Source organism: Pteropus medius, unplaced genomic scaffold (genome assembly GCF_902729225.1).
Source record: "Pteropus medius unplaced genomic scaffold, Ma_sr-lr_union100, whole genome shotgun sequence".
NCBI lineage: Eukaryota > Metazoa > Chordata > Mammalia > Chiroptera > Pteropodidae > Pteropus > Pteropus medius.
Genome location: NW_024351729.1, coordinates 1,273,542 through 1,299,444, shown reverse-complemented (window position 1 = coordinate 1,299,444; position 25,903 = coordinate 1,273,542). Strand labels below are relative to the sequence as shown.

The window sequence follows — 25,903 nt, the reverse complement described above, 5'->3', positions numbered from 1 at the left end:
TTCTTTAAGAAGGGGGAAAAATAACATAAAATGAATAATAAAATGACAATAATTACATATCAACAATTACTTTTCATGTAAATGCATTAAATGCTCCAATGAAAAGACAGAGGGCTGAATGTATAAGAAAACAAGACCCTTACATATGCTACCTACAGGAGACTTACTTTAGATTGAAAGACACAGACTGAAAGTAAAAGGATGGAAAAAGATATTCCATGAAAATGAAAATGAAAAAAAAAAAGAAGTTGGGGTAGCAATACTTATACCAGACGAAACAGACTTTAAAACAAAAGCTATAACAAGAGACAAAGAAGGACACACTAATTCCACTTCTGGGTATTTATCTGAAGAAACCTAAAACATTAATTCAAAAAGAAATATGCATTCACATATACAGCACTATTTATAATAGCCAAGATATGAAAGCAACCTAAGTGTCCATCAATAGATGAGTGGATAAAGAGTTGGTATATATACATAATGGAATATTACTTAGCCATAAAAAAGAATGAAATCTTGCCATTTGTGACAGCATGAATACACCTAGAGGGTTTTATGCTAAGTGAAATAAGTCAGACAGAGAAAGATGAATACCATATAATTTCGCTTAAATGCGGAACTTAAAAAACAAAATAAATAAATAAAACAGATACAGAGAATGTTTTGATGGCTGCCATACTGGGGAGGGTTATGGGGCATGTGAAAAAGGGTAAGGGATTAAGAAGTACAAACTGGTAGTTACAAAGTAGTCATGGGGATGTAAAGTATAACATAAAGGATACCGGTAATAATATAGTAACTATCTATTTATGGTGTCAGATGGGTTATCGATTGGTGTAATCACTTCATAAGTTATATAGATGTCTGTCTAAGCACTATGCTGTACACCTGAAACTAATATATTGTATGACAACTGTAATTGAAGAATAAAGTTATTTTAAAAAATGCTGTTCCAAAGTTGGGGACGAATATATTAAGAGGAAAAAAATTTAATATAGCAATAATTTTTTTGCCTATTAAGAGTATATTAATATATTACTGTTCTATAGAAAGGGTAATCCTACTTTTAAAATAATCATAGAAAATTAAAAGATGAACTGAGGTCCTAAATCCTAAAACTAGGCTATCTAGCATCAAGTATAATGATTTAAATTTTTCTATTAAGGCATAATTTATGCACAATAAAATGCAATGTTTTACATGTGTGTATATCCATGTAACCACCACCACAGTCAAGAGTTAGGACATTTTCTTCACCTCTGGAATGTTCCCTTGTTCCAGTAATTCCCCAATGCCCCCATCCCTGCCAGCAACTACTGATTTCTATCACCATAGTTTACTTCTTTGCGTATTACAGACGTCAAAAGTATAGAATCGTACAGTAAATACTTTTTCGTGTCTGAACTCTTTAGCTCAATATCACCTTTTTGAGATTCACCCATGTATCTTTACATGTATCATTAGTTCCTTTTCATTATGAAGCAGCATTCCAATGAATGAATATACTGTATATCACAAATAGTTTATTCTCTTGTTGATGAACATTTGGATTATTTCTATTTTGGAGCTATTGTGAGCATTAATCATTCCTGTACATGTCATTTTGTGGTTATATTCTTCTCCACTTAGGAGTGGAATTGTTAGGTCACGAAAAAACTATATGTTTAACTTTGCTCCATATTTTGCCAACACTAGGTACTGTCAGTTTTTTAAATGTTAACTGTTCAGGTGAATATGAAGTGGTATCTCACTGTGATTTTAATGTGCATTAGAATGATGACTATAAGGCTGAAGAATGATTTTATGAAGAGTTTTTTTCTACTCTAAGAAATTAACCCTTTTCAAAACAAAGCCAAAATAATGCTACAAAATTAAAGAAACATGTTGCCATATTAACATCTAGGGCCTTTTGGTGGTACTCGATTTTAATAAAGTGACTATAAATAGGGGATGGCTAAATAAATTATGGTTTAAATATCATAAATCATTTCTGATGAACATTTAAGTACACACTCATGCTACGATGTTAAGTGAAAAAAATAAAAGAGCCTTCAGACACTAATTTAGTTTGGGAAAAGTTGTTTTATATATGTTTAGAAAAAAGTCTAAAAAAGATTCCTCAAATATTATCACTGGTGATAATTAATTCCTTCATTATTATTTTCCTATAATTTCAAAATTTCCTATAATGGGCGTATTAATTAGACAGGGAGGTTGTATTTTCTAGACACATGGTCTAAACTGAAAAGATTTAAGTGGCTTTTACATGTGATAGACTAGGAAATACAGCATAAATGCCAAAACACTGATATGTTTTATACAATTAGAGGCTTCGCAAGAGCAATAAGACAATATACAAAATTAGGATGGCCCTAAAAATCTATGCCATCAACACATGCTAAAGTAGTGGAACAGACTTCTTAGTTACTAACAAAAATATTGTAACTCAAGGCAAAATCAAATCACTATAACAGAAAATGTTTGGAGGAAAGACCGCAGGCAAGAGATTTTATGTACAAAAAAAAAAAGATCAACAAAACAAGTTTACCTCATTTCCAAAGGCAATGCACTTGGGTGACTGGTTTACATAATCTAAAACAAAGGAGACCTCCTCAGCTTCTACTTCTTGGCTTGATGATTTTGGCAGTTTCACTGAAACCAGCTGAAATATATCTAGCCAAAAATATTTATATTAATATAAAGCCTCCCTAGTAAAAGTAAAGACATGCGTTCATTCATATGAAACTGTTAACCAGTACTCTAGTATTAATTTGATGTCAAGATAATAATTCTATGCTATCTTGAACAAAATGTTCCTTTTGAACTCTTCATTTGAATATACAAGTTTAAATGAAGTCTAATTTCATAACTCATATACATACATGCTCCATAGATATAGAAATAGAAATCAATGGATATTACTGGTACACTGAGATTTAAAATGGAGATGGAATAGGCATTGGTGAACCAAACAGCAAAAAGCAACAAAGCATCTGCGAGAGTTTTTAGAAATGCTATGGACTTGCCACACATTCATAGAATAAATCTTTTTCTGTAATATTGACACACTTCTTCTCTTTACATCCCATTTAAAAAATTTCTCTGAGAGGGGAAACTGCTATATTTCACTATGCTCTCTCTTTAGCCTCCCAGATTTAATGAATATAAAATTCTCTAACACATGGATCTACCGTTTTCCGCCAGCTCATTATATGCTCTGAACTCTTGATTTTTCTAGCTTTATCAGTCATCTCAAATTTTACATGCCCAAATCCCAAACTCTCACTTTACTTTCTAAACTTAGTCTTCCCCCACATTGCCTACTGTGGGAAATGGCACTGCCATTTACCCAGTTGCTTAGATGAAGTCCTCGAGTCATCTTTGACTTCTCTCTCTTACTTACATCAAGCCATCAGCAAACCCTGTTGGGCGTATCTTCAAAAGATACCCAGAATTCTATCCCTTCTCACCACCTCTGCCACTACCACCTAGTCTAAAGCTATGTTCATGTGTCAGATCCTAAGTGTTAGGAGCAATAACCTGTTAATAGTTCTTTCTACTTCCACTGTTGTCCCTCTTTAGCCTATTCTCAACACAGAAAGTAGTGATTCTTTTACAACTGAGTCAGATCATGTCATTCTTTTGCTCAAAATCTTTCAATGACTTTTTATCTACTTAGAGTAAAAGCCAAAGTCCTTCCAATGGCTCATAAGGCTCTATATTATCTATTCTCACTTAGCTCACTCTAATCCAGCCTCCCTGCTATTCCTCAAACATGCCAGGAATGCTCTAGAATATGCATCTCCAATATGGCTCATATCTTATTCTCCTCCCAGGACCTTCACTGACCACTTCTTTAATATGTATTCCTCCAGTGTTGCTGATTCTCCTCCCTGATATATTTTTCTCTAGAATACCTTTCATCTTATTGTATCACATGACTGTTCTATTCTAGTCAGCCTACTGTTGGGATTTATTGTCTGTTTTGTTCTCTACAACCAGAATAGTATTTGAATAGTAGGTGGTCAATTAGCTGTTGAATGAATTAATTACAGGCAGTGAAGAAATGACACCATAAAAGATAATGTATAAATAAAAGATTAATTTGTGTTTAAACCAGAGAAGCATATTTCAATGATTTATACAATTTTCTATCAGAGACTCTGGTTTTGAACTGATGAACAAAGATGAAACAAATGAAGAAAGGACATATATTTATATAAAGTTGACCCTTGAACAACATGGAGTTTAAGGGTTATATCCCCTGAGCAGTTGAAAATCCATGTATAACTTTTGACTCTCCCAAAACTTAACTTCTAATAGCCTATTGTTGACCAGAAGCCTTAACAATAATATAAAGGTTAACACATATTGTGTGTATATATTTAATACTGTAGTCTTCAATAAACTAGAGAAAAGAAAATGTTATTAAGAAAATCATAAGGAGATGAAAATACAGTTACAATATTTATTGAAAAAAATCTGTAAGTGGACACACACAGTTCAAACCCACTTTGTTCAAGAGTCAAATGAATATTTTGAGACACTAGTCACACAGAATCTTCTAAAGCCTGTTTCACATTTTTATGTAACAGATAAGTAAATTTTTACATGCTGAGTGCCCGTGATGTGCCAAAGTACTGCAGAATAATGCTAGATCACAGCATAAATAAAATTTGGATTAGATTATAGCATTTGAAGTTTCCACAGTTGGAACCTTGGTCAAAAGGCTGACGACCAAGATCTTTACTTTAGATCAGTAGTTTGCTACCCTGGCTTACACATTAGACTCAAGTGGGTACTATTTCAGTAAACAATTATGCCTCACCACAGAGAATTTAACATTTTAAGTTCCTTGGAGTGATTCCAAAGTGCAAGCAGTGTTAAGAATCACTGGTTTCACTGATATAGATAAAAAGTTTTGTTTCTGCTATTGGCAACTACCCTTCCAGTTGAGGAATCATGGGTGAGTATGAAGAATGCTTATCAAATGTGTGTGATGAGAGAATCACCTGGGAGATAGACACTAACAATGCAGATTGCTAGACTAAATCTCAGACGTAGTTAATCAACTGTCGGTCAGGGAGATTAGGAATCTGAATTTTTAGTAAGCATGTGGATAAATGTTAAAAATCCACATATTCATCTACAAAATAGAACCTACATAGCTAGGAGAGTTACCTTGAAAGTAGTCATGTGGGAAGGCAACTTAATTATTTTAGAATGTTGCCATTTCCAGAACAATTTTTGGAATGTCCTTTATAGATGATTTATGGACTATGTAAGAAAAATGAAACTTACTACTTTTTGTTATCTCATATCACATTTTTGATAAGATACAATATTATTAACAGACTTGGCATCAAATGACTTTTAGCTTAAAAAAAAAATTTAGCTTTCATAGATTAGACTATTCTCAGGTTATTTAAAAATTCATGGGATATAATAATTGATTAATGTTCCAGCCAAAGAAACCCCAAACAAAACCATAAAACAAACATACAACACTATGGAAGGATTACCGTAGCTAATGAGCCGTAAACCAATCTAGCTGACTGACTTGTAACCACCTTAAAGCTGCTTTGTACTTTGAATTCTGAATACAATATTTTATGGAAGACACCACAAGGTGCAGTGGTGCAGTAGCATTCTTGAATTTTGAGATTAGAAAAGTTCCTTGGATATATCCTTTATGTCAATATTCTGATGCACTAAATTCTCTGCTAAAGGACAATTACTTATACCACTGAAGATATTCTAGGAATTCCTAAAATGCTCTGAAACATGGTAGTTTCAATGGTTTTATGATCTAATAATAATGAAAACATAATTAACAGAAATTTAGTCACATTATCAGTCAATATCAACCTGTTTTCTATACCTTTTCCTATAGATTCAAGATCGACACATGGGGTGTCCCATGGGGTCAAATGATAGTGATGTTTAAGAATGAAAGATTTAAGTTCAGTAGGAAGATAAATTCTAGCTCAAAACAGCTTTAAAATTTGAGCTCTTCAGTCTATTATTACAACCATTTATAATCATTCCCTCATTTTATGTTTCATAAATTATATAAAGCCTCTCCGAAATGAATGCAACAATAAAACAATTTAAATAACTCCAAAAATTAACTTCAGACTAAAACCAAAATGTTAAATTTGAGAAAATGTAAAGAGCCACTCAATGCTATAGAAAACAAAATAAACTAATTATAATATACCTGGTTTGTCTTTATTTATTATAACAAAGACAGAATCCTCAGCACGGGCATGAGTAAAGAGGGCATGAAGTTTATGTCCAACTATGAAAGTCTGAAAGATAAAAGGCACCATATTGTTACAGATCTACCTGTTTCTTTTTAACGATTACATTCTATTGCATGAATATCAAATTTTAATTGACATCAAGATTATATGTAATTTTTTTCAACCACAAATGGTGTTTTAAGGACTACATATTTATGCTATTATTTCAATAAGAGATTCTTTAAGGTAAGATTGCTGGAGCAAAGGTATTTATTCAATTTCAGCTTTACTCTCATTGACTATATACAAACGTATCAGTTTCTCTACACTTTACCTATCAATCTGAAATTTCTGCAATCTGAAATTTGGCTAGACTACAGGGAAAAATGCTGTTATCTGTTTTAATTTACATTTAATTATTAACAAGGTTAAGCATCTCTTCATGTTTATTGGCTATCTCATGTTTTCTTCCCACTTTATTGGTCATCTGTTAGAAGTTTAAAATTTTTACAGTTGAATTTGTCTATTCTTTTGTGGTGTGTGAATTTTACAACTTGTTTAGGAAGGCTATCCAACAATCAGGCCTTCTAGAAGTAATGTATCAGTCATTAAATTATGTTGTCATGTCTGTCATTAAATTATGTTGCCATTCCTTTTCATGTAATGAAAATGGAAGATTGATCTACATACCTTTATCAAAATGCCATCTATATAGTCCCACAGTTTAATTGTGCCATCAAAGGAACAAGAATACAGCTAAAAGGGTAAAAATAGTACAAAATTGATTAAAAAACAGAACTTCATTAAGATACCAAATGAATTAAGTGCTGATACAGAAGACATTTCATTCATTAATTTATTGCTAGCTTTGGAGAAGTGGAGTCATTTACATAGTTTTTGCAAAGCTTATATTGTTTGTGACCATCTTATCACAGCTCTTTGGAGGAAACAGATCATCGCTTTCAAGTTTTAATTAAAATGAGGGGAAAAAAGCCAACCCTTTATCTTCAAGAGGGAGATGGCATGGTTGCACTTAAGAGCTTGTTGCTAGTTTTGCAGAGCCTAGTCCTTTTTATTAGCAGAACTACTTTCGTCTTATATGGGTATTAAAGGATTACTTCTCGAATGATCTGAGAATGTCTTGTTTTTTTTTTTGTTTTAAATTTAGAACTATCAAGGATCAATACTTTAGAAGTTATTATGTATTTGGATACAGTGGCAATGTCAAAGTGCTCTAGTTTTGGGATATTCAATTTCTATACTTATCTCACTGCAAACTGGTAACTATTTGTGGCAATGGTTTGTGGACCATACTTTGGTACCACCAGAAGGCCTCAGCAAGAAATTTTTATTTTTAGACACAGGATTTTTTGTTGCTGTTACTGTGAAAACACTTTGCTTATAACATTTATAAATCATTTTAAGTTTTTTGAAAGGAAGTGGCAATTTTAAGATTTCTGCCAATAAGGACAATCAGGAATAGAAATAAAAAATGATGAAGAAAATATCTGAGTAAAAGAACTATAATAAGTAGAAAATACACATTAGAATTACTACATATAAGAATCATGAACATGGATTAGTAAAATATAAGGCAAATATTTAATCACTGTCAAAACAATAGTTAATACACAAACATTGTGAGTCCACAGAATTTCTGGAAGCTAATTCACCTCAATCAGATGTTAAAATTGTCCTCTAATTTTATCATTTTTCAGTTCCATGAAATATACCTTTTGTGTAACTTTTATATAGTTTTTCATTGTACTATAAAACTTAGTAACACAGACTTCACAAATTCCAATTTGAATGAAAGGATATTTCTGCTACAAAAACATTCAAATGCTGCACATAACAATCAGCTGTTATCTGAAACTCTCAGAGGACAGTATATGTGCTAGAACTCTGCAAAAAGCTATTTAACTTTGATTTTTCAAGAGTAGTGCATTTAGTTTTGGAGAGAAAAGATAAGTATTCCTTTATGCCCTACTTCCTTTGTGATAATGCACTGAATGGCAATGCAAATCTATTCTTAAATCAATAACTTCTTTGCCTTGAAAAGTGGAAATGATCAAAATCTAGAGCAAGAGAAAAGTATTTTTAACATAACTCTTTAGTAGATTTGATGAAACTTATGAACAAAATCAAAATGGCCATTTCATTATTCTTGAATTCTGAAAAGCAAGGGTTGCTTTTAGAAGGAATGGGGAAGGCCAGACTAAACTAGACTCCCAAGTTTGTCCTAAAATTAACTGGTCAATCCACTGACTGAAAAAGCCCTTATTCTTGTCTAGATGCTAGCCTTAAGATTAGGTAATTTCTACATTAATACTAAAGAGCCTCGTCTCTAAAGGAACAGATCTACGAAATCAATACCTTTTGGTTAACATTTTAAAAATGTGTTCCAGAAATCAGAGTTCATAGGTCATATAAAGAAGTTTGAGAAACACCAAATGCTAAATGCCCCTTTTGGATAGTTACAATGCATATAAAGGGACCTGAGAAGACCAACAATCGAGACATTCACTCAACTGAGCCAAATTTCAGAAACTCATACAGCTAAGAACCCCTTTGTGGGCAATGTAGTTCTGGGCCGTGACCTTATTTTAACAATAAAAATAAGTGAAATATCTTGAATCAGAAAGATAAACACATATATTTCCCTGATCATATGCTGGAAAGTTTCCCAGTCAAATTTAATTCAAATTTTTCTGGCAACAATAAAGCCAATATTAAAATATTCAATTATAAGTGATTTGACACCTGTAGATGGTTGTTGGGGTTGAGCTGAATTCCTGTCACCAGATTTCTGTGTCCTTGCAATATATGTACACATTCTTCTGTAGCTGTGCTATAAACTTTAACAAAGTCTCCAGATACACAGAAGATATACCTAGAAATAAGAGAGAAAAATAAGTTTCACAAACTCATAAACAGTATAATCTTTTTACTGCCTATTAAAAATTTTTTTAACATGCAACAGGTTTCTTTCAAACAACAGTTTAAGAACTGTATATTCACATTTGTGTGCTGTTTAAGTCTATGGGGATATCTAAGACTGATTAGTTTACTAACTCTGAAAAGTAGATTAATGAGGCCAAAGCATATCGGTGACCGGTTCCATGGACAGAGGCTCTACAGACTCATTCTGCAATAACAGCCAATTTAACCATGTTGTCTGTTCACTAATGGACTCAGACACTGTGCTACGCATTCACTCACTATCAGCTGTTATGATTCAGTGGTTTTGCTAACAGCAGTCTTCCCATGTTCCCCAGCTCTCATTTACTGGGGATACCAGCTTACCAACACTAAGTCAAAAGTTCTCTCTAGTCAGTGAGGCCTTTTGTAAAACAAAGTAAAAAGACTTCATGGCAGTTCTTTTCTTGTTGCTAAAATGCTGGTTTTGCTTTTGTCTGGATTTGTGGCTTTCTTCCATATAGCAGAGGCTACTAAATTATTAAATGGTTTAGTTGGGGTAATTGTGTGACTATTTTCATAACAGATATAAACAGAGGACAAAGCTCAGATGTACAAATCTCCTAGTATCAAATAAAAATGTTCTGTGTCTACATTGTACATATCGAACAGTGTTTTTCCAAATACTATAGAAGGTACAAATCACAGAGTCTTTAGGCTGAACCTCATCTCTGTGCTCCCAAAGTACCTCATGCATTACCTGATCCTAGTATTTTCATATTGTGTTGAAATTACTTGTTTACATCTATACTATCTCCCGCATCTGACCATAATATCCTATAGAGCAGAGGACTGTTTATCTTTGATTCTCAATGTCCAATACAGTTAATTGAACAGAACTTGCCTGAACCTCCAAGGTTCTATAAACTAACCAGATAAAATGAACCAATAAACAATTATTATAGATAATAAGAGTAAATCTTCTGATGCTGACTGGGGTCACTATTATTTTATCAATTCAAAGACACCTGATTTTTCACATGTTCATCTCTCTGAAATCAAGATGCATCATATAAGGGCTGTAGCCAGGAGGCAGCCATGGCATGGTTGTGTGCAACTGTTTAAAAAGATCAAGAAAGTATGAGTAACAAAGCATCTGAGGTATATGGTCTCCTCTCTGGCTGGATCCTCCTCTCCATTCCCCTGAGTACCTTAGCTCAGAGTCTTAACATCTCCAGGCTGGAAGACTCTAAAGCAGACGTCCCCAACCTTTTTGGCACAAGGGACCGGTGCTGCTATGATAATCTAATGCCTGATGATCAGAGGTGGAGCTGAGGCTGTGATGCTAGCTAGCACTGGAGAGTGGCTGCAAATACAGATGAAGCTTAGCTTGCAGCTCACCTCCTGCAGTGCGGCCCAGTTTCTAACAGGCCACTAACTGGTAACCAGTCTCTGGCCTGGGGGTTGGGGACCTCTGCTCTAAAGGACTCCCTACAGTGTTCAGGCATAGCCCTTCATTTAATCTTTCTTATTCATGTCAGACTAATTTTGCAAATATGACCGTATCACTTAAATAGAGATAAAATTAAAATCCTTCAATGTTTTCCCACTGCCTTCAGGATATGATCTAAATTCCCTAAAGTCTTTGGTGGTTTGACCCTGTCTGACTGGAACTATTTTTTCACTATAACAGTGTTAAGTGGTTCACAACTCCAACAATCCCTGCCCAAGACACACCTCATTAGTAACAACAAACAGGTTCTTTGGGCAGCAGTTTCCTTGAGATAATGGTGGGTGAGAGGTTACTATTTGCCAAGAAAACGCCCTTTAATTGATTCTGATATGCTTCCCCAGAGGAAAAATATTTGCTTTCTTATTGCTCCTCAGCTGAGAACGATGGCTTTAACTATTTGAATGCAAGCCCCTGAAGGAAACTTTCCATGCTTCTGCATATTCTGCTATCTACACAGAACACTTACTCTTTCTGACTACTCTAAGATTCAACTCACTGTATTTTCACTGCAAGCCTTCTCTCATCTTCTCATTCCAGATCAGCACCAGTTCTACTGTGCTTTGTACAAGATGGTGAGCTTAGCTCTATCATAGCATTCACCACGGGGCATTATGAAAGAGACTGTGAGCTCCTTGAGGGAAGGAACTGGGTATTTAGTTATTATAAATAATAAAAGAAATACTGTATGGTAGAAAAAGAATGCATGTTTAAGAAGTCAAACACAAATGGGTTCAAATGCTAGCTTTACCATGTACTGGCTGAATGATGTTGGAGAATTAATCTCTCTAAATCTCACTGTTCCCCATTGTAAAATGTAAATAATACTTTCTTCATAGTGTTTTTATGATTAAATGAAAGAATGCATGCATATGTAAGCTTAGCACACATAGAAAACACTCAATAAATGCTTTGGTAAAATGAGACTACCTAAACCTTGCCAAAAGGAATGTGTACAAAGCACCCACCACAATGCCTGTCTCACAGGATTCAATCATCTTTTGATGAAGTAGTGAAGGAGTTAGGGATGTTTTCAAGCAGGAACCTGGATTTAAAAGAGACTCTGAAGGACGAGCGATTTAAGGGCTGGGCAGGAAAAAGTAAAGCAACATAAGGGGAAGCAGGGAAATAATTAACACGGTACCTATCAGACAGGGGCTGTACCTATTTAATAAGAAAAGTGTGCATGATGGTTAATTTCAGGAAACACAAATGGAGTAGAGTTGAGCTAGGTGGCCCTGAAAGCCCGATAGAAAAGCTATGATTAAGGAAGAAAACTGAAGAACTACAGGGTTCTTAGCAAGACTAGAAATAAGGGTTAAGGTAATAATGTTATGATAGTAACACTTTAGGAAAATTATTACAGCAGCAGTTTCCAGAATGATCTTCAAGGTAAAATATTTAGGGTCAGGGACATAGCTTTGTGCTAATTTAGGAACGTAAACGGCAAGAATAATCCATATTTTTGGTTTTGTATACCATATCAACCTAATGCTATAATGCATAGCACCTATAAGTGTGAGCAGCAACAAGATATGGGGCAAACAGTGCTGGACTGGGGGGTCAGTAATATCTGACATGGGAATGCCACGCACTTTCATTTACACCCACTTTTCTGCTTCCCTCTAACAACCCACTCAAATAGGCAGAACAATTTTTGTCCTAGTTCTAAGAGGATCTAGCGACCAAGAGGAAGATGCTAAAATCCCACAATTCTGTTGTTTCATTTACTGTATCAGCTTTCTTGATAAGCTCCTTGAGGTAAAATACAAAATTATCTTATTCTCTTTGTATAAGCTCGTCAATCCTTTTCAGATAATATTCAAATCCTTGGTGAGTTCATTATAACCCCATTAATTTGCTAGAGAACTGGTGTTATTAGCTTCTATGTAGATGACACAAAAGCAGCATCTCTAAATCATGGCCAAGTTCCCAAACTTTCTGAATTTCTACCTATTATTTAAGGTTGTTTTACAAGTACCTTAAATTCAATAGGCCCAAAGGGAACTGAACATTTTCTCCTTCTTAATGCTAATTGCTAAATCATTCAAAAACTCTTCATCTTCAATCTCATCTTAGTTCATGCCAGAGTCACTGCCTGCATTAGCCTTCCAAGCTCTGGTCTATACTCTTCCAGATTCTTCTCCCACCACTTTCCTATACCTTATGCCATACTATACTTATTTTACACACATGACACCCCCTCATCCCAATTTCAAGGTGTTCATTTTGCCTGGATGCCCTACCCCAATATCACTGGTGGGGCAAACTCCTTAGTCCTGCAAGATCCTATTATTGAAGGGAAAGTTTCATTGTGTAACTTCCTCTTTTATGCCATTACTATACCTTGAGTATGTATGCTAGCTTTCATCTTTACACTCTCCCAACACATATTATATAGTTTTCTACACAGATTAATATTTTTGAGGAAACACAATCATGCCACCGCCATCTTATCAAAATACCCAAGAGCCAGCCAGCTCCATGTTCCTTTTCCAAACTCATTTCCCACTAGCTCTTTCTATACCATTCCTACTAGCTAATTGTATCAGCCTGTTCAACATAAATAGACTTCTTCTCTTGCTTATGCAGACATAGCTTGTTTTATTGAGCTTCATCTATTGTGCTTCATGAACGTGGCAAATTTTACAAATTGAAGGCAAGACCCTACATCAGCAAAAAGGTTATGACTTGCTTTATTGTGGTGGTCTGGACTGAACCCACAGTATCTCGGAGGTATGTCTGTTTGGTGCTCCTATGTGAAATGCCTTCTGCCCATATCCCCTAGTCACAATATCATTCGCCTATCTAGGCCTAATGTAAATGTCACTTCATCAGGAACTTTTTCCATCCTTTTCAGTTTAAAGTATTCTCTTTTTATTAGCTCCCCAAGTACCACACCATGAAACATGTTACTGAGCATTTTATTTTCCTCACTGGACTGTAAGGAGCATCAATATTGAAATTATATTAGTTTTTGTCATCTGTTTAAATAATACATAGCTAATAAATACTTAAAATGAATTGTGGAACTTAGCAGATGAAACACAACGGATCTCAATTTAATAATATGTAGAAACAGTACAATGGAGGAAGAAACTGGAAACCTAAATATAAGTCCAAAGTGGCGAATTTTGGGCAACCTCTTGAAGCCTTAGTTTCTTCCTCTGATTCATGAGTATCAATCAACAAAGATCTTTTTACTATAAAGACCAAAGATTCAATATATTTTTTCGCCTCTAAGGCAATTTATGAACGCTCCTTCACTCAGTCGTGCATTTAACAACTATCAGCCATACACCCATAAGTGAGCAACTGTAGGGGATACGAACTTTCATAGGACTCTATTTCTACTCTTCTAAGATAGAGTTTTTACTATTTTTTATTCTATCCTTAAGTGATTTGAAAAACTTTCTACCATGTGTCATTTCTACATGATACTGGCAATATATCACTAATGATGACAGCTGACACACACACCATTAAGTACCAGGAACTGTTTTACGTGGTGTATGTATATTAAGGGCTTTAATCCTCAAAACAATCCTGAATTGCAAGTAAGACAAAGATTAATAAACTTGCAAAGGTCACACAATGTTAGAACCAAGTTTTGAATCCAGAGAGTAGTTTGGCTTGCAGCTACACTGAATATCTGAGAAGGATCAGGGCTTACGTATGCTTTTATCGCGCACAGAATCAAACATCACTTTTCACTCAAAGCTCCAAAAAGGTTGCCAAAATGCAAGCGGGGGTAGGGGGTGGAGGGTGTGGGGAGGGAGGGTAGAGGAGTGTGGAGAAAAAGGAATCTTTAATCGTTCAGTAATTCCAAGCCACGACTCCATCCGAAAGGATACTCCTCGTGGTACTGCAACCGCGGCAGTGTACACATCCGTGCCTGAACCATCTTTTAGCCGAGCTGACTGTACACACGTGAGTCCGCCCCTGGGCCCCTCAATCTACCTGCTGGTAAACCGCACCCCCGCCTGCGTGTTCAAGGTGCTAAAGCGTTTGCCATCCCTCTTACAGCACACAGGCACCGGCTCCCTCCCGCGCGCCCTGGGGTCTACCCCACGCATGCTCCTTCTTTGAGCTCACACTGGCCGGCTAGCGAGTCTGGACGCGCCTTGCAGATCTTTCCCTCTGCCCCTCCACCACCCCAGGACTCGCGCCCCTCAGCCCGAACGACGAAGCGCAGTGGCCCCATACTTAGAATCCGCAGAGAACACCGCTCTCCTAAAATTCAACTGGCTGCCGCCACAACGAACCACGCGGAGACTCTCCTCCTCCACCATCTTCGCGCAGACGCAGGATCTCGCGATGACGGCCCCGCCCCAAACTCCGTACGAAGGCCAGTTGATAGGATGGTGTTCCAGTCCACAGAAACCACGCATGGGCTTCTCCCAGCCGGAGACTTTACGTAGGACCCAGCGCCGGTGCCGCCATCTCTTCTTTGGGCAACGTCAAATTAGGACGCAAATAAAACCAATGAAAAAGCGAAACGGAGACATAGAGACAACGAATGTATATTGGGTACCTCTAAACTCTTGTTTAGTACAGATACATTTTTCTTTGGCTTTGACAATCTGTTTCTCTAGCTTTTTCCGCCAGGAGGAAAAATGTGGGCCCAAAGGTGTCACGTGACCTCCAACTGGCCTCTACCCGCGCCTCCGTCCCCCACCCCCTTACTTTGCTTCCGGCGCTGCGAGATGACGCCAGCGTCCCGTGCCCGCTGGTTTCTCGGAGGCGCTATTGGGTTCTTGGGTGGAAAGGTAGCTTTCTGCTTTTTGCACGGTCGTTGGCTCTTTTCGTTAGCCGTTACTTTGAACTTCCCCGGAGCGTAGCATACGTTCATACTCGTACGTGTTACTCCTTGATGTGTTGAAATTTACCATATCCCTTAAGTGTTTCCGGAGGCCTATGATTATTGAAAGACGTGCATATGTGAGAGAATGCAAGACAGATAGAATCCCTACCGTGGGACAGAGACGATACAGATTGCTGAAGAAAACAAAAGTAGTAATATGAGAGCGAATAGTTTGCTCAGAGGAGATTTAGGTTTAACTTGATGAATATGTGTTTGTTAAAATTGTGCAGGTTAAAAATACTTTAAAAATTCAACGTTAACACACATTTTATGTAAAATAATTCAGTACAGAAATAGAATAATCCCAGTCCATCCTTACACACTATGGGTATCTCGCCACCATTAATAGTTTGGTGTATATGCTTCCTGATACTTTTCTGGGTATACACATACATTAACACTTTTTGATGCAATGCACTATATTTTTCCTTCTATATAAAGCATATGTAGGCAAATCTTATCTCCTTTTTAATGACTGCATTGTATTTTATAGAGTAAATGTGCCGTAATTGATCAAATCTCTCAAAGGTGGATATTTAGTAATTTCCATTTTTTAAAAAAGTGGCAAATAGTGCTACAGGACCCATAAAATTTGTGTCACTACTCCTGATTCCTAGGATAGATTCCTAGGATAGATACTGTGAGGTTGATGGATATCTGCATTTTGAAATTCGAGTGAATGTTTTTTTGGAATTGAGACATGTTACTCAGAAACCAGTAGGAATAACAAATGAGGAAAAGTTTTTTAATCTAAAGTTTGGGGAAAATTCATAAGGAGAGAGAATATTATGAGAATATGACTTAAAGAAGAAATGAGGGAAAAATACTGCTTTGATGAGCAACAATTGAAAGGTAGCAAGGGCTGTGCATTCTTTAGAATTTAGATTGTAATATAGTTTCACTTTGTCAAAAATTGTTAAGTATGATGAATTCTGCTTCTTAAGTCTAGTATTTCCTTTCATATACTGGCATTTGTATATCATACATTAGTCCTTGTTGATTGGTTCTGAAACACTAAAACGCAAGCAAAATTTTCTAAAGTGTTTGGAGGATTGGAAAGAACATATTACTGAAGGTTCTAGAAGGTGGTTAGATACTCTCTGCACATAATATTAAATTATCAGATACTTTCCTATGCATTTCATAGAAGAGGGCAAGGAAAGTTTGGCTCATTTGTTGAGAAGGGAAGCTGAGCATCTTTGACAGGTCTTTGGTTCTCTCTAGCATTCCTCTTTTCTTTCTGAGTTCTCACCAGAATCAACTTTAAAAGTCCCTTTGTGGCAATATTGACTTTTTCTAGCACGCACTTTGAAACTCTTTCAGCCTCTTCCTTTATCCAGTTTCACAACTGCTTCCACATTTTAATGTATCTGTTAGTAATAGCAGCATCCCACTCTTGGTACCAAAATCTTTATGAGTCAGGGTGCTCTAGAAAAACCACGAGTAATATTCATTCATTCCATTCATTTATTAAAAAGAATTGGTGCACTCAATTCTGGAGGCTGAAAAGTCCCACAATCTGCAGTCTGCAAATTGGACACACTGAATAGCAGATATGGTCTAATTCGATTTGAGTCTTGTTGCCAAATCACCTCCCAAAATTCAGGTTCATGGGCCTGGTGCACTAATAAAGCAAAACATTGAGACAGTGCTTGGAGATGGAAAATTTTTTCAATTTGGCCAAAGTGAGAGGACTGGGAAGCAAGAGCTCTCAAATCGATCTCTCCCTTAAAAAATAAGTGTAGAGAGTTTTTATGCAGCTGGGGAGTAGTGGAGGGGAGTTTCCAGGGAACTGAGAGAGAAATCAGTGTCTCTTTAGTTATAGATGATGTTATTTCATATCAGACTCCTGGGTGTCAGCAGCTGGTCACAGCTACCTTGAAGACACTCTTTCCTTCTGCAGAACAAACTCATAAATTCTCAGGAGTGAAGTTATTTATTTCTGCTTGACAGTATCATGTGAGCAACACAAAATTATATTGTGAGAACAACGGGTGCTGGGTTGAAGAACTGAGATTCTGCAGAATATCTCAATTGTTCAACAATGATGTTATCTTTAAAGCAAAAGGAAGAGACTAGACAACTTGTGACTATTGCCATTGTTCAGACTATTTTTTTTGTGCTTAACTAGCTATATATTTCTATTATCTCAAGCAAAGTGTACTTTTAAACATTAATCCTGGAACTTGCTTTACAAGCAAGTCCTTCAGAATGTGACTAACATACTTTTTGAATCTTTGACTATAAGCTAGGTGACAACCAAAGCAATAAACACATTTAGTCAAAGCCTATACCTATATCTTAATTAAGAATTAAATTTTTTAATTATAGCCGCCAAAAATAAGTAGGCACATTAAAATCACAGGCTTTGCTCCAGTCTGAAGGCCTGAGAACTAGAGGAGTGGATGGTGTAAATCCAGTCTTAAGTGCAAGAGGAGACTGATATATCAACTCAAGAGTCAGGTAGAGAAGGGATGAATTCTTCTTTCCTCTTCCTACTTTTCTATTAAGACCATCCATGGGCCCTGAATGATGCCCACCCACATTGCGGGGGGCAATCTGTTTTACTAAGTCCACAGATTCAAATGTTAATCTCATCTAGAAGTACCTTCACAGACAAACCTAGAAATAATGTTTAGCCAAATATCTGGATACCCCATGACCCAGTTAAATTGACACATAAAATTAACCATCATGCCAGGCAACCACTGATCTGTGCTTCTATACACTTTTGCCGTTTCCAGAAAGTCATATAAAATGGTATGTAGGCTGTAATCTTTTGAGTCTACTTCTTTCACTTAGCATAATGCATTTGAGATTCGTGTGTAGATCAGTAGTTTCCTCTTTTTAATTTCTGAGTGGTATTCTGTTGTATGGATAATCCACAGTTTGTTTATTCATTCTTTTGTTGAAGGAAGTTTGTTTTTTTTCCCCTCAGTTTTGGAAATTATGACTACTAATGCTCTAAACATTCATTTGTAGGTTTTTGTGTGAACATAAATTTTATTTCTCTAGGATAAATGCTAGCAAGGGGATTGCTGGGTCAAATCATATGTTTAAATTTTTGAGTAACTGCCAGAGTGTTTTCCCAGAGTTTCTCTACCATTTTGCATTCCAACCAGTAATGTATGGAAGTTTTAGTTGCTTCATATTCTTGTCAGCATTTGGTATTGTCAGTATTTTTTATTTTAAACATTACGATAACTTTATAGTGGGATGTCATTGTTTTAATTTTCATTTCACTAGTGACTTTGGGCATCTTGTCATATGTTCGTGCCCCCTTCTGCCTACCCCAAACAACCCAATAGAAAATAGACAAAAAAGAGTATTAACAGAAGAGCAAGTCCAGTAGCCTGCAAACATGTTTTCAAAAGACATAGTCAAGAACAAGATACAGAAAGTTTGAAAATAAGGGCAGGAAAAACAGAAAAATTGTAGGCTTAGCAATTTTTATATCAGTGTAGTTTAGGGAGAAAGTCTTTTAAAGGACAAAGAAATACTTTTATATATTAAAAGATACATTCCATTAAGAAGATATGAATCATGAACGTATTATGAATCACCAACATAGCTTCAAACTACATAAAAAAAGACTGATAAAAATTGAAGATGAATCTGGCAATTACAAATCAGCTGATCAAGTGGTCAAAAAGTAAAGATGTAATGTGTCAATAACACAATTAGCCATATTGATCTAATGTACATACATACCCAACAAACTTTCCCCTCAAACACACACTGTAATATTCACAAAAACAAACCATCATTTAGATCATAAAGATTATTTAAACAACACACATTACCATACACTCTGCTGTTAAAATTCTTCTCCTTCCCTACAGCATACACTTATCTTCTCAGAACAGAAGATTGTAGTAAAACTTTAGGAAGAAGTTTTCACATCTCTTTGGGCCCAGCAATCATCCTTTTAAATATTTATTTATTATTTTTTTCCCTCCAGAGTTTTGGCAGTGATTTACTGGTTGACTTTATAATTTCAGGGCTCTGTTACCTCACATTTAGGGTGAAGGATTAGAGGCTCTGAGCTGCTAGTGTTGTGGAAAAGATCCAAAATCAGATTGGCGAGAAACCAAGCAGCACCCGGAGAGTTGAAGAACTCAGGTTTTATTACGCCAGCAGTCCCAGAGGAGCTAGTGCTCTGAAGATCTGGGCCCAGAGCTCAGTTGCAAGTCCCTTATATAGACTTGTTTTGGCACAGCTGATGGGTTAATTTGTCCTCAGACGGTTACAAAGGGGCAGGAGTTGTTATGGTTGCAGGTAGTTATATTGTGTTATAAGGGCAGGAGTTGCTGGGGGGTACATATAGTTACATTTGTTGCTTAGAACAAGTAAAGGAAAGGTGAGTCTTTAGTCAATTTTGAGTACAGTCCATGCAGCAAGCATATTTACAGAACAGAAACAGAACAGAGAGCTTATTAGCTTTTTGAATGAAAATTTCTCTTCATTAGATTATTCTAAGTTTGGGAAATAAATTATTTCATGTAAATTTACAGACATTTATGTGGCAGAGGGATTATATTTACAATGGGAAAAAAATGATATCTTGAATCAGTGACTCCCTGTGACCTATAGGCTAAAATCCAGGTTTCTTGACCTGGCAAGAAAGGACTGCCACAAGTTGTCCTGACTTATTTTTCTAATATTTTTCTCTCCTGTATGAACCTCAGTATACATTTGGTCTCCCCAGCATTGTAAGACAACCAAGAGCTTTAAAATTTCTTAATTCTCTTCCAGGAACATTGTCATGTAGCTTCTTAACGTTCTACACACAACACTTAAAATTTTCTTTATCACTCATTGCCATTCAAGTATATAATGGCTCTGAATTGTATTACATTAATTAATACTTTGCGTTTTGATCTCAACAGATGTATGCTCTTGAAAGATAAGACAATATATTCTTCTAGATATCATAATGCAATGCTTCCTGCATTGTGGGTTCCTAGTTACGATTTATTGGTTGATGATTCATTAGTGTGTAAATAACCTGGGAACAGACCCTCTATTCCTAAAATCTTTAATAGTATTTGCATTCCAGAGGTCTGAGCTGATGATTATGACTTCAGAACTCTGAAAATAATTTAAAAACTTAAAGTACAACTGCAAAAATACAGACCTACCACATGGTGGCAGCAAAGGTACATCATTATTTTTGCAGGTTTTATTACACTTCAGTTTACCAGAAATTATAATTATAGTATTAGCGCAGTGAAAAAATGTTTTAACATCTAACTAATAAGTAAGCTTAGTGGAATGTTATGAGATGGGCATTTTTTTAATATAAAGAAATTCATAAAGATCTTTGGATCTTTGTCTTTTACAAGGAAAGCGGCTCCTTAAATTCTAGAACTCCATATTGTTTTGGAACCATATTCCTCTCCCTTCACTATCTTATTCCTCTCTACAATGAAAGTTTCATGAGCATTAGGAGCTGTTCTTTGACATTTGGATTTTGAGACTGGGGTCACTGGTGGCTCACAGGACATTATGCTGTGTAGAATGCGGACCTATACAAATAACAGCTGTTGATGGTACATGTAGTTCTTTTGCAGACAGGCTACTTAGGCACGCTGCTGAAGTTTAATTTCTATGTATAAAGTCATAGTTAAAGTATGTAAACTGAAACAGATGTTAGTACTCTGAAAATGCATTTGGTGCATGAAGGAACAGTTTCTTAGCCTCTGCTTCCACCAGCGCTTTATTTTGAAAGCCCTTTTGAATAGAAAAGGGTCTCTGGAGAACCATCTAGTGTCTTTGACCCCATTAGCATGTAGAAATTCATTCCTGGGAAACTGTTGCCCCAGATAAATGTTAGATTCTGCTTTAAACTCCTTTTTAAATAACTATGATTTTCTTTCCTTATCCATAAGCTTTGTTTAATTGTTCTTTAACTAGGAAGCTATTTACCCTACTACAATTTTTCTAAAAACCAAACTAGATCTACTGATATTATTTAAATAATAACTCCAAACTTTTATCTATTTAAAGATTAGCAGTCAAGGCAGATGTTTGTACAGAATCTATATATCTTCTCACTGCTGTGGTACCAGATATCAAAGCATACTATATTTGAATGTCTTCCAATATCTGAATTATGTTGGTGATATTTTGTAAATAGAACACAAACGATAATTTGTGCTTCCAGTAATCCTCCCCCTCCAAAAGGTAGTTATTAGAAGTAACATCTAACTACTTTATTTTTATCTTCTTTCTTTCCTAGCTCCCTCTTTCCTTTTCTCTACCTTAGGTACTATGCTAGGCTGAAAAAAGGATTAAGATAGATCTGGTCTTAAAGAATATTCAGTATAACTTAGAAAAGAAGCATAAATTAAAAATCTCTGACGGCACAGAAAAACCAACCCATAATTCTGGAAAACTAAAGAAGGCTTCGTAGAAAAGGTGATATCGGAGCTAGGCATTGAATGATGGAGGGGACTTTAGACAGTGAGGGGGAAAGCAGATTTTCTAAGCCGAGTGGAATGAGCGCTAGTATGATGGGTTTCTGGAACATGAAGGACTCTGATATTGATTTCTTACAAATATGTGGGGGAGCTGATTAGGTGATGAGAATAGAAAGAAGGGTGTATCCAAATTTAGCCATGCATAATGGTTTGGAAGTATAAATGCAAAATCTTTCTTTAATTAAAAATTAGTGATTATAGTATTAAAGTTTTGATGAATATTTTGATTTATGATAAACTTTTGATTTGTTACTTCAAGGTGATACTATATGACCTTTTTTCTGTATGGTAAAAATTAAGATATGATAACTGATGTTCTTAAAGTTAGTGAGTTATGTTCTACATGTAACAGTAAAATACATCAGTTGACTAAAAATTTATGCAATTCCATGAATACTCACATAATTTTTGTTTTGTTATGTGAACATAAAAAAGCCTCCTTGAATTCGTCTTTATATTTAACCATTCAAGTTCATAGATATTCAGCTTCTAGGTTAAGAAGCAAAGCTTTAGTGAAAAAATGTTTGTTATGAATTTGTATAATTACAATACAGATGTATAATTATAATGCTATATTGCTAATTAATTGATGATTTGGCCTTTATTAAAGGCCAATTTAGATAGCTATTAAGTGATAGCTCTAGTATATAGTAAATGTAACAGAAATGATCTAATTATCTATATAGCATTCCTCATGAACTAAAATCAAATTTAGAGTGTGGAAAAACTTAGGTTCGAAAAATAAATTCTGTGTTAGTTTGTCTAGATTTTAGAATCACTGATCGAAGTGTTTCAGTAGCTCTCTTTTTTAGATACGTAATAAGATTTTACTATTTTATAAACATAAGTTAAATTGCCTATTTCCGGTTTTAGTGTGTTTTATTCTCAAATCACACATCTTTTGGTCTTGACACTACAGTCTTAGATACATGGAATTAAGTGATGTTATTTGTTGGGACATATGTGGATGTCTTTAAAAATGTTGTTGGAAGTTTGGCCTAAGAATACTCTATGTATTTTGTTTTTCTCTTGTAGCAGAATAAAACATCTAAATTAAGAGGGAGGCATTCATATTTCTCTCTTCCATTTAATGCCTGATGTTGAATTCCTTTATTTTTTCAGTCTGAATTATAATTCTAAAACAAACAGATTTCAAGCGCTCTACTTTCCACTTTAAAGTTTCCATCAAACTTTGGTCAGGGAGTAGATAGAAAACTATTGTGACATTCTTTAGGTTTTCTAGTCTGAGTGATTTCATAAACAGTAAAGCTTCAGTAATTTCATTTATGAAAGCCACTTGAAAAAATAATTGGCTAATAATGTCAGAAATACACTCAATCATATATAATGGCGTTATAAAGATTATCTTTTACTTTTTTACAGTAAAATCTGTTTTTAGGTTGAAGTGAATAGTTTTTAAGGAATCGGTAATTTTAATCTGAATTTTCGCAATTACTTAAGGTTTCTTCGCCTCCCAATTAGAAGTAGAATCTAATTCTTATTTTTAGGACTTCTCAGTGAAAGTATGAAGGAACAACTAAAGATAATTTCCTTGTTTTATTTTCCCCTTAAACATTACTGTAGAACAATTCTAATTGAGAAATTAGCTTTGCATTGCTGATTGACTAGGACATATGCCCTAGCATTTAGTGGATTTATAAAAATTAATAAAACGTAAAAGTATTTTGATAATTCTGTGAGCAGAATCTATTCTGTCATTTTGTGAGTAATTTTCTATTGAAACAAATATTCAGAAAGGAATATATCACTAAACAAGAATAAATGCCCATGAGTGAAATTTTTATAAACAAAACTTTAGGTAAGGGAATGGATTTGTGCTGATTTTCAGGTAAATGACTATAGTCATGAAAATTAAACTAGTAAGGTACTCAGACCATGGACACCCTCAGTTCACTTCTCTTCGATTATTTCCAGACTGGGTTTTTACAACGGAAGTCAAGAGGACCTGTTGAATAAATAATCTAGTTCATTACATCAGAATACTTGGTAGACTCACAAATATTCCCGGATAGCTCAGAATAATGTGGTTAAATCATTGTGTCAGGATTTCCATTTAGTGCCTTTCATCACTACATGCCACTATGATTCAGGCCTACTCATGAGGTCAAGGAAATAGTGGAAGTGGTGATTGTAACTTGTATGGCTTCTATCCAGTGTTTAGAAAGAAAATTTAAAGTAAGGCTGGTGGTAAAAAGAAATTAGGATATATGAATCATGGTATTTCATTTTTATTATATTCCAATATATTTATTTAAAAATTCTTATTTTTTGAGATAGAATTGATATGCAACATTATATAAGCTTAAGATGTATAACATTGATTTGGTACATTTATATTGTATTCCAATTTAAAGAATGACTATTAAAAGTCACTATGATTTTATTTTCTGGGTTGCTTTCCTTTTTATGATTTATATCCTGTGGTCTTCGGCCCAGAATTAAGAATTAATGTCACAGAGTTGTTTTTTTTTTTATTTAAAACAGCTTTATTGAGGCATAATTAACAAATAAAAATTACATACAATTAAGGTGCACAACTTGATATTTTGAGTCCAACATGTTTTTAAGAGTTTGATTTGAATGTAGTATGCCAACTCTACTTACATGGTAATGCGATCTATGCACTTTATTTCAACATCATGCCATCTCAGAGGCAAAAAGGAAGACTGTATACATATGTTTAGGCACTATACTTTATAATACAGAGAGTAGGATATTAATATCTGTGATGTGGAATTAACTTACCTTTAGCTTCAGCTATAAGCTCTTATTTCAGATAACAGTTTTATTTTTACTCGCGTTTATATTCACTTACCTTAGCCCTTCACTTAGAAACAATAATGGCTTTCTGACTTGAAATGGGTCCCTTGTGCTAAATAATTGGCTAAATAAAATAGCACAAATTTTTTACAACTCCTTCCCCCCCACCCCCCCCACCCCCTTGCGAGTGGATTTCATCTTGATTTCAAGCACATGAATCTGGGTCAAAGGGTGGCCAAGTAAACAGAACCCAATCTTGATTTGAACAGCCTTAATAATGCACTCTAATTTCAACATCAAAAATACTGCATCCATCCTTAGTGAAATATCCTTAAACTGCTATAATAAGATCTGGAGTTTAAGTTGCTGTTACTGGAAAGGTTTTAATATTTTCCTTTTCCCAGAAAATGAAAAACAGAGAAACCCTCGTTTCCTGACTACATGTCAACTGTTACAAATGTCTTCAAGCAAAGAAAATGGAGCCCTCCTTTGTTCAGTACAACAGTGCTAGTAGAGAAGTATTGTCTTGCTGTAGTATTCCTGCAAGTTAATTTATTTGTTGCTTTAGAAAGAAATTCTGTTTCCATTAAAATTATGTCTCTGGGTAGGTGATTCATAAACAGAGGACCTGGAAATGGAATCAGTCTCTTGAGCCTATTTACATTCTTAATCATACACAGCTGCTGGGTTGATGGAGGATTTTGGATTTTTTAAAGGCAGAGCCTTATCTTTTGTGATTAAAATGTTAGATCACTGGCACATTTAAACAATGCCAAATAACATAGGGCTAAGTTTCGAAGAAGGTGGATATCCCTTTCAATGTGTGGAGAAACTTTTTTAAAGGTATTTTGAACTCAGCTTTTAGCACATTTTAAAAACTTTTCCTTTGATGCAAAACAGCTGTAGCTATGTTTTGAGTGATATAAACATTCCTTTCCACCTCCTCATTTTTACACTTTCCAAGCTCAAGGCAAAGGATTTAAAAACTTTGCAGTTTCTTCTTATCATGCACTTCCTACAACTTTTACCTTTTTAACTAAATAGCACTTTATAAGAAAACTTTTACAGAGATGGAGATTAAACAGTTACTTGAAGCAAA

The 25,903-nt window shown here is 35.2% G+C and overlaps 1 protein-coding gene and 1 long non-coding RNA gene across 3 annotated transcripts in view; one reads left to right on the top strand and one right to left on the bottom strand.

Annotated features, from left to right (window-relative positions):
* WDR75 (WD repeat domain 75) overlaps positions 1-15,244 on the bottom strand; it is a 33,790-nt gene extending 18,546 nt beyond the window's left edge. Inside the window, exons 1-5 of the mRNA XM_039844223.1 lie at positions 14,884-15,244; positions 9,012-9,141; positions 6,939-7,004; positions 6,224-6,314; positions 2,552-2,676 (exon numbers count right to left, since the gene is read on the bottom strand). Of these exons, the coding sequence (XP_039700157.1) occupies positions 2,552-2,676; positions 6,224-6,314; positions 6,939-7,004; positions 9,012-9,141; positions 14,884-15,068 (597 nt within the window). The 5' untranslated portion in view covers positions 15,069-15,244. The remainder of the gene's footprint in view (positions 1-2,551; positions 2,677-6,223; positions 6,315-6,938; positions 7,005-9,011; positions 9,142-14,883) is intronic.
* A 100-nt stretch (positions 15,245-15,344) lies between these two features.
* Positions 15,345-25,903, top strand: part of LOC120587454 (uncharacterized) — a 158,278-nt gene continuing 147,719 nt past the window's right edge. For both annotated transcript variants that reach the window (XR_005648968.1, XR_005648967.1), the window contains exon 1: positions 15,345-15,446. This is a non-coding gene — a long non-coding RNA (uncharacterized LOC120587454). The remainder of the gene's footprint in view (positions 15,447-25,903) is intronic.